The sequence below is a fragment of the Nycticebus coucang genome, chromosome 23 (assembly GCF_027406575.1).
Source record: "Nycticebus coucang isolate mNycCou1 chromosome 23, mNycCou1.pri, whole genome shotgun sequence".
Lineage (NCBI taxonomy): Eukaryota > Metazoa > Chordata > Mammalia > Primates > Lorisidae > Nycticebus > Nycticebus coucang.
In genome coordinates, this window is record NC_069802.1 from 37,682,841 (window position 1) to 37,694,509 (window position 11,669).

General features: G+C 58.5%; 1 protein-coding gene across 1 annotated transcript in view; it reads left to right on the forward strand.

The window, feature by feature from the left end:
• The window catches only part of POLN (DNA polymerase nu), a 105,934-nt gene extending 96,728 nt beyond the window's left edge, over positions 1-9,206 (forward strand). Inside the window, exons 21-25 of the mRNA XM_053577998.1 lie at positions 148-258; positions 777-855; positions 6,067-6,134; positions 7,779-7,840; positions 8,883-9,206. Of these exons, the coding sequence (XP_053433973.1) occupies positions 148-258; positions 777-855; positions 6,067-6,134; positions 7,779-7,840; positions 8,883-9,071 (509 nt within the window). The 3' untranslated portion in view covers positions 9,072-9,206. The remainder of the gene's footprint in view (positions 1-147; positions 259-776; positions 856-6,066; positions 6,135-7,778; positions 7,841-8,882) is intronic.
• Positions 9,207-11,669: the final 2,463 nt, after the last annotated feature.

Consider the following 11,669-nt stretch of genomic DNA (forward strand, 5'->3'; position numbering starts at 1 on the left):
CATGGCCAGTGGTGTCCACGGCTCCTGGCTCTGCTGGTTGGTGAGTGGACAGGTGGGTAGGTCAGTGGTGGGTGGCCAGAGGACAACTGGGTCCTGCTGCGTGGCTATTAGTTTCCCCGTTCATCTATCTTCCTTCATGTGACCCAGGCTATGTGGTGTCCCTCATGGGCAGAAGAAGAGCCCTGCCGAAGATCCATGCGCGTGACCCGCAGTTCCGGGCACAGGCAGAGCGACAGGCTGTGAACTTTGTGGTGCAAGGTATAGGCCCTCGCTCGCCTGCTGGCCCCTTGGCCCCAGAGTTCTGGACCCACCTGCTGCTCAGGTTTTAGCTGCTGCAGCCTGAAAGGTGCCCACCACGTTGCTGTCAGGGCATCTCCTGTCCTAGCAAGACTTAGCAGGCCTTCCTCCAGGAGCCCCACAGCCACCCTCCTGCCTGGTGGTCACTGTGGGAGGCACTAGTGCAATGGCATCTGCAGGTGACAGGTGCTTGGGGCATGGTCCTTTTTATAATTAGGACGTTTCCTACAAGAGCAGCCAAGGCAGTGGCTTTTCCCATATCCACAGGCAGGAAACTGAGGCTTCAGCTGCTCAGCGAACACAAGAACCTCCCCACCCCACCCCCAGTGGGGGGTGGTTGGAGGCAGATGGACGCCTAGTCAACTTCAGACACTGCTCAAGGGGCTGAGAGCCAGCAGACCCTGCATGGCAGTGTGGTGACAGGCTCCAGGTACCCCACCATGAAGATGGGGCCCTGAGATTGCCCTTTGTGCCCACAGGCTCAGCCGCTGACCTCTGTAAGCTGGCGATGGTTCGCATCTTTGCTGCAGTGGCCTCCTCCCCGACCTTGACAGCCAGGTCTGTGATGGGTGTCCTTTCCTGGACATGGGCAAGGTGGCTGCTGGGTGAAGGGACTGCTTTGGGCCCACCACATCCCGCCCATGAGATATGAATTCTGACCTTTGCCAGCTATGAGCAAAGGGCCCCAGGAGCCCAAGCCCCTGTGACATGTAGCCCCCACTCCCCCTCAGACACGGATCTCCCCTGAGGAGGCACAGCATCCCTGAGACACAGCCCCAGGGGCCTCTCACGGCAGGCATCCCCCAGCCAAGGGCACACATGAGGCAGCTCAGGACAGAAAGACTGTGTCCCTGGACTCCCTCCTCCTGGAGTATCTGCATTTCTCACAGGCACCCCACAAGGCTGCCTACCCCAGCTATAGGTGGATGTCACAGCCCCTTGGACTCCAAACCACTCCCACTCCCCAGCCCTGTTGATGCCACCAACGCCAGCATACAGATGTCCAGGTCTAGCTGCCGCAGCCCCAACCCCAGAGCCAATGCTCAGACACCCCTCAACAGTGGGGGCTGCCCCAGGGCCACAGGTCTCTCTGGTCTCTGTCACTGCCTCTAGTGTTCCCCCTGGACGCACACCCCAAGGGACAAGGAGCCCTGGACCAGCCAGTTCCTGTGGCTGAGGACGTGGGCTGCTGGTGGCCACCCAGATGCTGCCTCCTCCTGGGGGCGGTCCTCTCTTCAGGAAGCTTAGGAGCCCCTCCAAGAAGTGACCCTGTCAGGCTCCAACAGGGCCTTGCTCCCTCTTATCTACCCCAGGGCAGGGATCCTCACCTCAGTCCTGTAGGGGCTGCTGCAGCTGGCTCTGCCGAGGGAAGAGGGAAAGTAGGGGGTGGTCAGCATCTCTAACACTGCAGAGAGGCTCATAGTGGGCAAAGTGGCAGCTTCTCTAGATCATAAAATGTTACGCAGGTCTCACCAGCGCCCACCTCAGCCCCATGCAGCCTGCCTCTGCACACGGCCTCTTTGCCACCTGAGCTCACACTTTTCTCGCAGCCCTTGATACTACTTTATATTTCCCAGGCCTCAGTCCCTCCCAGAGACCTTTCCTTCTGTAAACACTCTTGTGTTCAGATATTTCCTTCTGTTCCTTTTGACCTTTAAGCCTATCCTCCTTTGTGGTCAGAGCCTTGTGTGTACCTGTATGACAAAGGCCCTGCCTGAGGCCTACAGGGGCACCTTGTAAAGGGACAGGGACAAACTATCCCCAGGCCACAGCCCCCCTTGGCCCTCTGCTTTAACACCCCTCCAGGCGCTTCCTCTGTCCAGTCACCTTGATAGCTGTGGGGAGCAGCCTAGGAGGCCAGGCTGTCATCCAGAATTCTAAGAGGAGACTACCCCAGGCTCCCACCCGGGCCAAACACAGCCCCTGTGGCTTCACTGGTACCTGCAGTGGGCTCTGAGGGTGGCTCCAACCTTTGCAGTCACTGGGGGTCTATCTCCTGCCATCTGCTGCCCTCCCCAACATGCTCACACACCAATGCCAGGCACCCTCTAGTGGCTCTAGGTTTTCTCATGGTTTCCTGATTATTTCCTGAAATCCACACATATAACAAATTATAGTTTTGCACAGGAGATGAGTGGCTATGCTGGTTTCTGCTAGGCAGAAATTGAAAACCAAACCATTGTTCTGCATCTAAGATTCTGCAAGTCTAGAAAAGTCAGTTCATTTTCAGTTTTTGTGGAATTATTATTCACTTTTTCACCAACCTTCAATCCTGCAGACAGTTTTTGAGGAACTGATGAAGGAGATTGGTCAATGAAGACCCAGGTCTCCCCTTGGGGTGACTGGGTCCTGCTGGAGCTGAGAGCACACTTTCTGCTCAGGTTCTGACAGCTGCTGGCCATCTTGCTGTCACCAGCCTCTGCTGTCTGTAGGAAACACTCCTCCTGGCAAAATGCATGTCCCAGAGAGCAGAGCAGACTCACGCAGTGTCCCGGGCCCTGTACACTCCGTCTTTTGGCTGTGCCTTGTTCTTTCGGGAATAATGTGGAAGGTTTTGGACAGTATCTGGAAGGGGCGGATGCAGGCCAAGTGTGGGCTGACACTGGAAAGGATGTGAGACAGTGCAATCACTGGAGGGTCTGGAGCCTCAACCAATGACCCCAGGACCCACATGGGACAGGACCACAGGACAGTCCCCATTCACCACCTCTAGTCCCCAGGACAGGGACGTGGCGTCCATTCGTGCCTCTCGGTCCAGATCCTGAAAAGACTGAGGCCAGGCCCAAAACAAACTAGTGGCTAGCATCCTCAGGCCTGTATGCTGCGATGCTCAACTCCCAGACCACTGCCCAGCGAGGCCTGCCTCTCCTCCCACGCCTGTCTCTTCTGACTAGGACCTTTTTCAAAGAGACCTTTCTTGTTTCACAACATGTCCGAGCTGGAAGGAAGCTTCAGAGACTGTGTGTAGAGGCCCAGAGCCCAGCATGACTGGTTCAAGTTCACGTGTAGCCTGGCCAGCACCAATTCCCCTGGGAGCCACAGCATCCCCTCTCCCCACCTTCTTGTGAGTGGGCGCAGAGAGAACAGCAAAACTGGGTCCTCAGACAGGAACTTCCCAGCAGGCCCCAGACAGGGAGATGAGAGAGCAGGAACCTGAGACCTTCCAGCTGCAGAACACAGTGGCTTTGGAGTAGGGCTGAGAAGTTACATCACCAAAGAGTTGTGGAACACAATTGGTACAAGGCCCTATGTCCTTTGGCCCCTCACCGAGATGACGCCCTCTTCTTGCTCCCTGTGCCCCACTTTCCAATTTGAGGCACGGTCATGTCTCAGTGGCTGTGAGAGTGACGTGTGTGACTGACGATCACACCTATTCTTAGGTTCCTGCCACACCAGCAGCTCACAAGTTCACAATGGGATTTCAAGAAGTGTGAAAACTGCTTCTGCTAAATCTGGAAGAAGTTACAAATGCATTTGCTAAGGTTTCCACCCATTTGAAAAGTAAGTCCTTCTGGAAGCTGAAGACCCTGCAAGAGGCCTTGAAGTTAGTTTAAGAAAGCACGTGCTGATGCTGCCAGCCTAATCTCTACCACTTCTCACCATCTGACCTTGAAAGGGCAGTGCCGGGCGGCGCCTGTGGCTCAGTAGGTAGGGCGCCGGCCCCATATACCGAGGGTGGCGGGTTCAAACCCGGCCCCGGCCAAGCTGCAACCAGGAAATAGCCAGGCGTTGTGGCCGGTGCCTGTGGTCCCAGCTGCTCGGGAGGCTGAGGCAAGAGAATCGCCTTAAGCCCGGGAGTTGGAGGTTGCTGTGAGCTGTGTGAGGCCACGGCACTCTGCCGAGGGCCATAGGGTGAGACTCTGTCTCTACAAAAAAAAAGAAAGGGCAGTGCCCATGGTCCCTGGCTGGTCTGGGCCAACATGAGGCCCTGTGTTTGCCCCTCCTAAGGATGCACACCTGTGGCAGGGGCCCAGAGAAGGTGCGTCTTTCTCCTACCATGAGAAGCCCAGGGCACAGAGGTTGCTGACTTCACTTTTCAGAGGTTCAGAGTCCCCTGGCCTTTTCCCTCTTGCTGGCATGATGAAGGTAACTGCTCCAGCCATCACAACACATTTTAGGCAAAAGGAGAAAGTAATGATGGTCAAAAGAGCACCTGCCCCTGGCCACTTGAGCCTTTCAAAGAGCCTTCCTTAGTCTGGGTGCGGTGGTTCACGCCTGTAATCCTTGCACTCTGTGAGGCCAAGGCGGGTAGATTGCCTGAGCTCACTGGTTCGAGACCAGCCTGAGCAAGAGCAGAGACTCTGTCTCTAAAAATAGTCCGGCCTTGTGGCAGGCTCCTGTAGTCCCAGCTACTCAGGAGGCTGAGATAGGAGGATCACTTGAGCCCAAGAGTTTGAGGTTGTTGCCAGCTATGATGCCACGGCACTCTACTGTGGGTGGCAAAGTGTGACTTTGTCTCAAAAACTAAAAAATAAAGAGCCTTTCTAGAGACACTTGGTGGGCCACCCCACCTGAGAGAGAGCCTGGAAAGTATCATCTGTAGCTGGAGACATAGCTCCATCTCTACCCCACTCAACAATAAGAGCTGTCATGAGAGTGAGGAAGTGTGGTTGGGTTGCCAAGTGCTCATCTTCTGTTAGAAGTGTCAGCCGAGGGCATCTGTCTCTGCTCTGGTGTTGGAAGAGCTGCTCCCAGCCCAAGTTCAGCACTCGGTGCCCAGACCACTGCCCAGCGAGGCCTGCCTCTCCTCCCCTGTGCACCCAGCAGGGCCGATAAAGATCCAGCACGATCCCTGCCCTTGAAGGCTCAGTGCAGGTGACAGAACTGAGGCCACACAGGTCAAGAGCAGGGGAGCCCTCCATGCCCCCACCCTTCCCAGCGGGCTGTAAGTTCCCTCCCTGAGTGTCCCCTGAGGAGGGGCTGGCACTAGGTCTGGGGGCAGCAGCTCTTGGCAGGGGCCTTGCGTCCATGAAGATGCTGAGGCATCTCCTCAGCCATGTGAGCCAGTGCTGTCCCCTTCCAAAGAGCGTGGAAGTTGCAGCCAAATCCAGCCCACAGGGTGTGCCGTATGGCCGTGTCCCCCGTCACTCCTCCCTCCTCTGCACCTACACACCTGCTCCTGTATCTGTAAGCACCACCCGAAAGGCCCCTGCCCCTGCCAGTGCCTTTCACCTGAATCTTCCCCCAGGGTCAGTTCCCACTTTTTTCCCTACTGATGCCCTGGTGGGCAACCTGGGAGGCCCATGAAGGACTGCTAGAGAAGGGAGAAGGACCACTGGAGAATGCTCACCTGCATGAGACGCTTGGTCCAGCACGGGAGGCTCTCTGGGGTTCAGGGAATGACAATGGTGTCTACAGGACTCAGGCCAAGGGCCACTCACGCTTCTCTAAGCTGGTATTCAGGGTGGGATGTCTGGTCCCAATTCCCCAGGACCCTCACAGCAGGCCTGTGCTTCCCCCAGGCCCATGTTGGATTCCTCCCCTCTTCCACCCCACCAAACATTTCAGATAATGAAGTGCTCCCTGAGGTGGGGTGGACCCGAGGCCACCCAGCTGCTCCTGCCTCCCCTTTCTCCCAGCTCTCCTAAGAGCCTTTCTGGTGATGGGGGTGACTACAGGCAGCAGTGCCCACTGGCTGGGTCCTCTTCACGTCCCAAAAAGCCACATCCTCTCAGAACACCTAGTGCCAGAACTGCCTTCAAGGAACCTTGGTGAGTGAGCCCCGCACCCCAGTCCTGACCTTCTGGGGTGACTCGCTCCTCCCCCCAGGTTGGTGGCCCAGATCCACGATGAGCTGCTGTTTGAGGTGGAAGACGCACAGGTGCCCAGGTTTGCAGGTGAGCCCAGGCTGTCAGTGAAGGTGAGAAGACAGTTGACGCAGCCCTTCCCCTGGCTCCTGCTGCATGGCGCCCCAGAGCCAAGCTGGCTATGGGAGCCTTTGGAATGCCCAGGTTGGCTCCAACCCAGGCCAGCACCCTTCAGGGGGCACCATGTGCTCTAGAGCAAATGTGAGCTCCAAGGGGTGTGTGGAAAAGTGAAGGCCACAGGCCTCAGAGCCTGGGGATCTAGAGAGGCAGGGCCTGGGCTGGGCTGTGGAGCTAGCAGGATTTTCTTGCTGGGGGTGGAATGACTGTAGTCGAGGTTCAGGGCAGTCTCCAGGCAGCTCTACCCTGTCCCCGGCCCTCCCTCCTGAGCCACTGTGCCTATGGACGCACCTGGGAGTATCACCATAGCTGTCAGCCAAAGTGTTTCTTTGAAGCCAGAGAGCAATGGACCAGGACCCCCCAACACTCAGCCTCTGGTCCTGTGGAGGCTCCAGTTCTGGCCTCACTGGTGAGGGGGAGAGAGCAGGCACTGCTGGGGTCCAGGGCTCCCGGCAAGGTCCATAAGTGGCCAAACTGGGGCATGTGCTAGTCCCCTGTGACAGCACCATGCTAGAATGGTTCCAGGAGGCAGGATCCAGTGTCAGGAGGGCCTATACCAGCTCTGAAGGGCTGGGTGGTCAGGATGACCACATTGGTGCTAGCTGCAGCAGCCCTGCCCCTCTCTGGGTCCCAGTACCCTTCACACCAGTGTGGGCCCTGCCAGGTTCAACTCTCCCTGTAGGAAGTTCCTAGACAACCCTGCAGCCCCAAGGGTCCCCACTGTGCACAGGGCCATCTGCCCCCCTGCAGCCATGTGACCACCTCCCCTCCCCCACCTGCCACCCTGCACTGCACAGAGGGGGAAACTGAGGCTCCTGGGCAGCTGCTGGCCCTGCTTAGGCACCCCAGGGACTGGAGATCAGTTTTCCCGGGAGGCCTCTGGCTCTCCAGGGCCCCAGGGATTGGAAACAAGGCAGCATCTGGCCATGGCTTGCGTGTTTCTGTGATAGTCTTTGCACTGAGATGTCATATAACATGGAAAGGGCATGAGGAAACTGAGAAACACTGAGCTAGCCTGTCCCAACCCTTCAGCCCAGGCTGTACTTTGCATAGGGCTCTGAGCTCCATTGCTCCATGGTGACCCGGGCTCCATGACAGGCCATCAGCATGAAGCTACCCTCATGGGTCAGAAGTGGTGGGATCCCAGGTGCTCCTATGTGCCCGGCAGTGCTGGTGGGTGGGGGCTACCCTGTCCAGCTCCTTCCGTCCCTCGATACTCACCACCCCCACTTGGGCAGCCACGGCTGGCATGAACTGAACCTGACGGGAAAAGGGTGATGCCAGTGTGGTGGTGTGGACTGGACCAAAGAAAGGGACCAGTCCCCCAGACCAGGGGACTGTCCTGGGCTGTGGACATGGGTGGGGTGACTAGAACCAGGCTTGGGGGCAGGAGGCACTTCAGGGGCTGCTTGTGGGCATGGGAGGCCCCCCAGAACTGGTCCAGGTGACAGTGTAGACAGGGCAGGAAACACCCAGGGGTGGAGGCCGGGGTAAGCCTACGGCTGGGAAGGCCCCAAGCTGGGAGATCAGCGGGGCCTTAGTGCTGTCTCTGCCCAGCTCTTGTCCAAGGAACCATGGAGTCACTGCAACAGGTGCGGGTGCCGGAGTTGCAACTGCAGGTAAGGGGCTCAGCCCACCCAGGCCGCCTAAAGCCTGCCCAAGGTGGGGGCAGCTCCCCACAGGGCAGGAGCCCCAGCCCTACGGCAGGATCACTGCTCCTAGGTGGCTTGACTGTCTGCCTGAAAGAGGACCTACTGGTGCCCTTGGCTACCCCCGCCATCTAGGGATCCTCCTACACCTGTAGCCAGGCAGCCTCTGGCCACACCCACCTTTTCTGAGGCTCACTCTTGCTTAGCGCAGGGGTGCTGGGCCCCCACCTGCCTCAGGGGCACCCCCAGGTCATGTCCAGCCCAGCTCCCGTTCCTGGCCAGTCCCCTATTGAGGCATCTCTGAATTGGGTCCTCACCAGGAAAGACTTTTGGGCCACTGGGTGCAGGCTCCCCCAGTAGCAGCGGGTGAGAAGGAACCCCAGATCTGAGGTCCACTGGTGGCATGACAGGGTCAAGCAGCCCTTGCACCCCACCAGGGAGACAAGCCCAAGCCTACAGCAGGCAGAGACATGGGGGCTGGGTGGCCCTGGAAGCCCCACCCATCCCGCCCACCAGCAGTGGGACGGATGCAGGGGGCTGCGGGGACATTGGCTGCAGCTGGGGGCTGGTCTGGCCCTTCCTGTTAAGAGGAAGCTGTTGAGGTTTTGTCCAGGACCCTGGGCAAGAGCCCACTCAGGGTCAAGGTCCCCAGAAGGGCATCTCTGCCTGGCTGGCACCTCTGGGAGCTGCCAATGGCCCCAGAGGCAGGGTCCTGAGGTGGCGAGTCCAGGTCGCCCCAGAACATACCTCACCCACACAAAGGCACCTTGCCTGGCCTGTCACTGGCACAGAGGCCCCGGAAGGTGGGAGGCCTCGTGACTGGAAGGTGGCTATGTGTAAGCCTGTCACTTCTGGGCGGGGGCATGCATGTGCACAGCCAAGTGCCTGTGCTGTGTCTAACTGAGGGTCTTTGGGGTGTGTATGTAGGCTCCACCCACCTGCATTCAGGTCTGGGAGGTGGCTGGGGACCCCTGGTCCAGGCCTGGGGCTCACCTCTGGCTGCCCCCCACAGGTACCCCTAAAGGTGAACCTCAGTGCCGGCCGCTCATGGGGAAACCTGGTGCCCCTTCAGGGGGCCCTGAGCCCTCCCTTGGGCCCAAGGGGCACTGAGCCTCCCAGCAGCAGCCTGACCACCTCTGAATCCCACGTCAGCACCTGCCCCCTACCGCCAGCGCATTTTTCTCCTTCGTTTTGTCTGTAGCCTCAGGCAACGTGGGAGAGGAGAGCTGGTTTCCACCAGCCCATTGTGTGGCCTTCCCCAAGGTCACCAGCTGCTTTGTATGTTAACCCTTTGGGGCTGAGTGACCTTGTCATCCCTGGAGTAAATGCTCACACAAAGCCATGTCCCTTGTCCTTGTCAGAGTGAATTCTTCCCGTGGATGGGAAACGTCTTTCTATGGCCCCCAGCCCCCATCAGGAGTGTCCCATCTCCAGCCCAGCTGAGTGGGCACTCCCCACTTTTCCTGTGGAGCCGGGGGAGGGGGCATTCCTCCTGAAGTGACCAAGACTCCTGGACTCCTGTTCCCGACTGAGAGGCCTATTGGCTGGAGCTCACCTCCATGAGGGGGGCCACCAAGGGCCAGTGGGGCCATCAGGGGTCTCTGGAGTGCCCCTCAGGGGAACCCACATAGACTCTCCTTGCTGGGGGGGGGGCTTCGCGGTAGTGGGTACCAGCCCAGCAGGACGCCTTGCACATGGGGAAACTGAGGCACCAAATTTCTGCCACATCCTTACTCAGCACCATGACTCCCCCTCTGTGCTGTGTGCCAGTCTCTGGGAATGTGCCCCTGGGGTCCTTTCAGACCCCTGTGTCTAGCCCACTCCCACACATGCCTCGCCTGGGTCTGGGTCTGGGCCTGGGCTCAGTGCCCACCCCTTGTTGTTTCGGTGGTGACTGTCTCGTATGCTGTGCTCCCTTTGTGGCCCTCCCGCACATGCATTGTCTCTTCTGGCTGACTTCAGTGGCCACAGTGGACAGTGCACCAGTGCCATTTCTCCATCCACTCTTCATTCAGCAAACATTTGTTGGGCAGCTGCCGTGTGTCCAGCATAGGTGAGGTCCAAGTAGGACAGCCATGTGTGGACCACATCCCTGGGCTGGTGCCATGCCACCCTGCCCCCTTTGACCCCTTCTCCTGGGGAGCACCAGGCACCTGCCCCAGGGCTGGGGAATCACCTTGTCCAGCCCCTCTAGGGTGATGCCCACACTCTTCTCGTGGCTTCGAGATCTTCTCAATGGTTTCACAGAATGTGCAGGATCCTGGGTGGCCAGGCCTGATGACAAACACTATGAAGAAACATTCCAACAATCCAGAGAGCTGGTGCAGAACTACTGCTGGGCCCCTGGCCTGCATGTGTGCATGTGGCTGGAGCCAGGCAGCCTCGGCAGAGCATCTCATGCAGAACTGGCATGTCTAGCCAGTGGGGCAGGATTGAAGGCAGCCCTACCTTTCAAAGCAAACCACCCAGCTATGCCCCTGGCTTCTGGATCCACTGGCCAGCTGTGGTCACGGCTGAGATGATCCCAGGGATCATTTGTTACCCGAACCTGGGCAGAACTGCCCAGCTCCCTGTGCTGGCCAAGAGAGGCAGTCCTGGCCTGGCCTTGCCCTTTAGGAGGGAATGTGTGGAGCTCAGGCCAGGAGGGCCTGGGAAGAGGGCCAAGGGAACCCCAACAAGGGATGCTACCAAGAGGCCTGGACTGCTGGGTCTGAGCTCTGGGGTCTGGCACCCTGCACCTCACTGTCCCCCAGGCCCCATCCCCGTCCCCTTTCATGCTGCAGCCCACCAGCACCTCCTCACCACCCAGCATCCCTCAGCCACCTACCATTCAGCACCCCAGCCATCCTCCTTCCCTCTGCACCTTGGGCTTCTTACCTACAACCTTAGTCAGCTCTGACACCCACACACCTGGACCCCAAACCTCACCCCCGCCCAGAGCTGAGCTGTTCCTCTGAGGTGGCAAGAAGACAGATGCCAGGACTGCAGTGACAGCACCTTCCAGGGGCTGTAGACCCAGGTGAAGTCCGCCCTACATCCCAGCACCCACAAGCCCCGGATCTCAGCCTCAAGGGATCTCAGTGGCCAGGACAGACCAGGTGGGCTTGTGGGCTGGCTGGATTGGATTTCCCACCAGGGGCATGAGGACAGGAGAGGGGCCTAAGGACTTGTCTTGGCTATACCAAGAGTTTGGGTGCTCAGGCCACAGCCAGAAGAGAAGGCAGAGCCCCTGGGGTGCTGCTGAGGGGCTCATGGACAGATGCTTCCTGTTTTTTTTTTTTATTTTGAGACACAGTCTCATTATGTCACCCTCGGTAGAGTGCTGTGGCATCACAGCTCACAGCAACCTCAAACTCTTGGGCTTAAGCAATTCTCTTGCCTCAGCCTCCCAAGTAGCTGGGACTACAGGCACCTACCACAATGCCCACCTATTTTTTGTTACAGTTATCGTTGTTATAGCTGGTCTGGGCCAGGTTCGAACCTGCCAGCCTCGATATATGTGGCCAGCACTGTAACCACTGTGCTATGGGTGTCAAGCTGGATGTTTCCTTTTCAACCTACCTTACCCAGGGGCACAGGCTGCGAAGCCCCCCACCAGCTCCAGGTCCCAGGGATCCTCCCCAGATGGTACCCTGGAGGTGGAGACTGGGTGCCTGCATGAAAGGGCCTCTCTGCCCACAGGTCATCTAAACCCCAACCCCTAGATGTGCCATGTCCTCCAGGGTCAGAGGCAGGAGAGCAGCCCAGGTTGGGGGGTTGGAAGGGAGCAGGTAAGAGGGGGACAGTGAGGAAGGGGTGG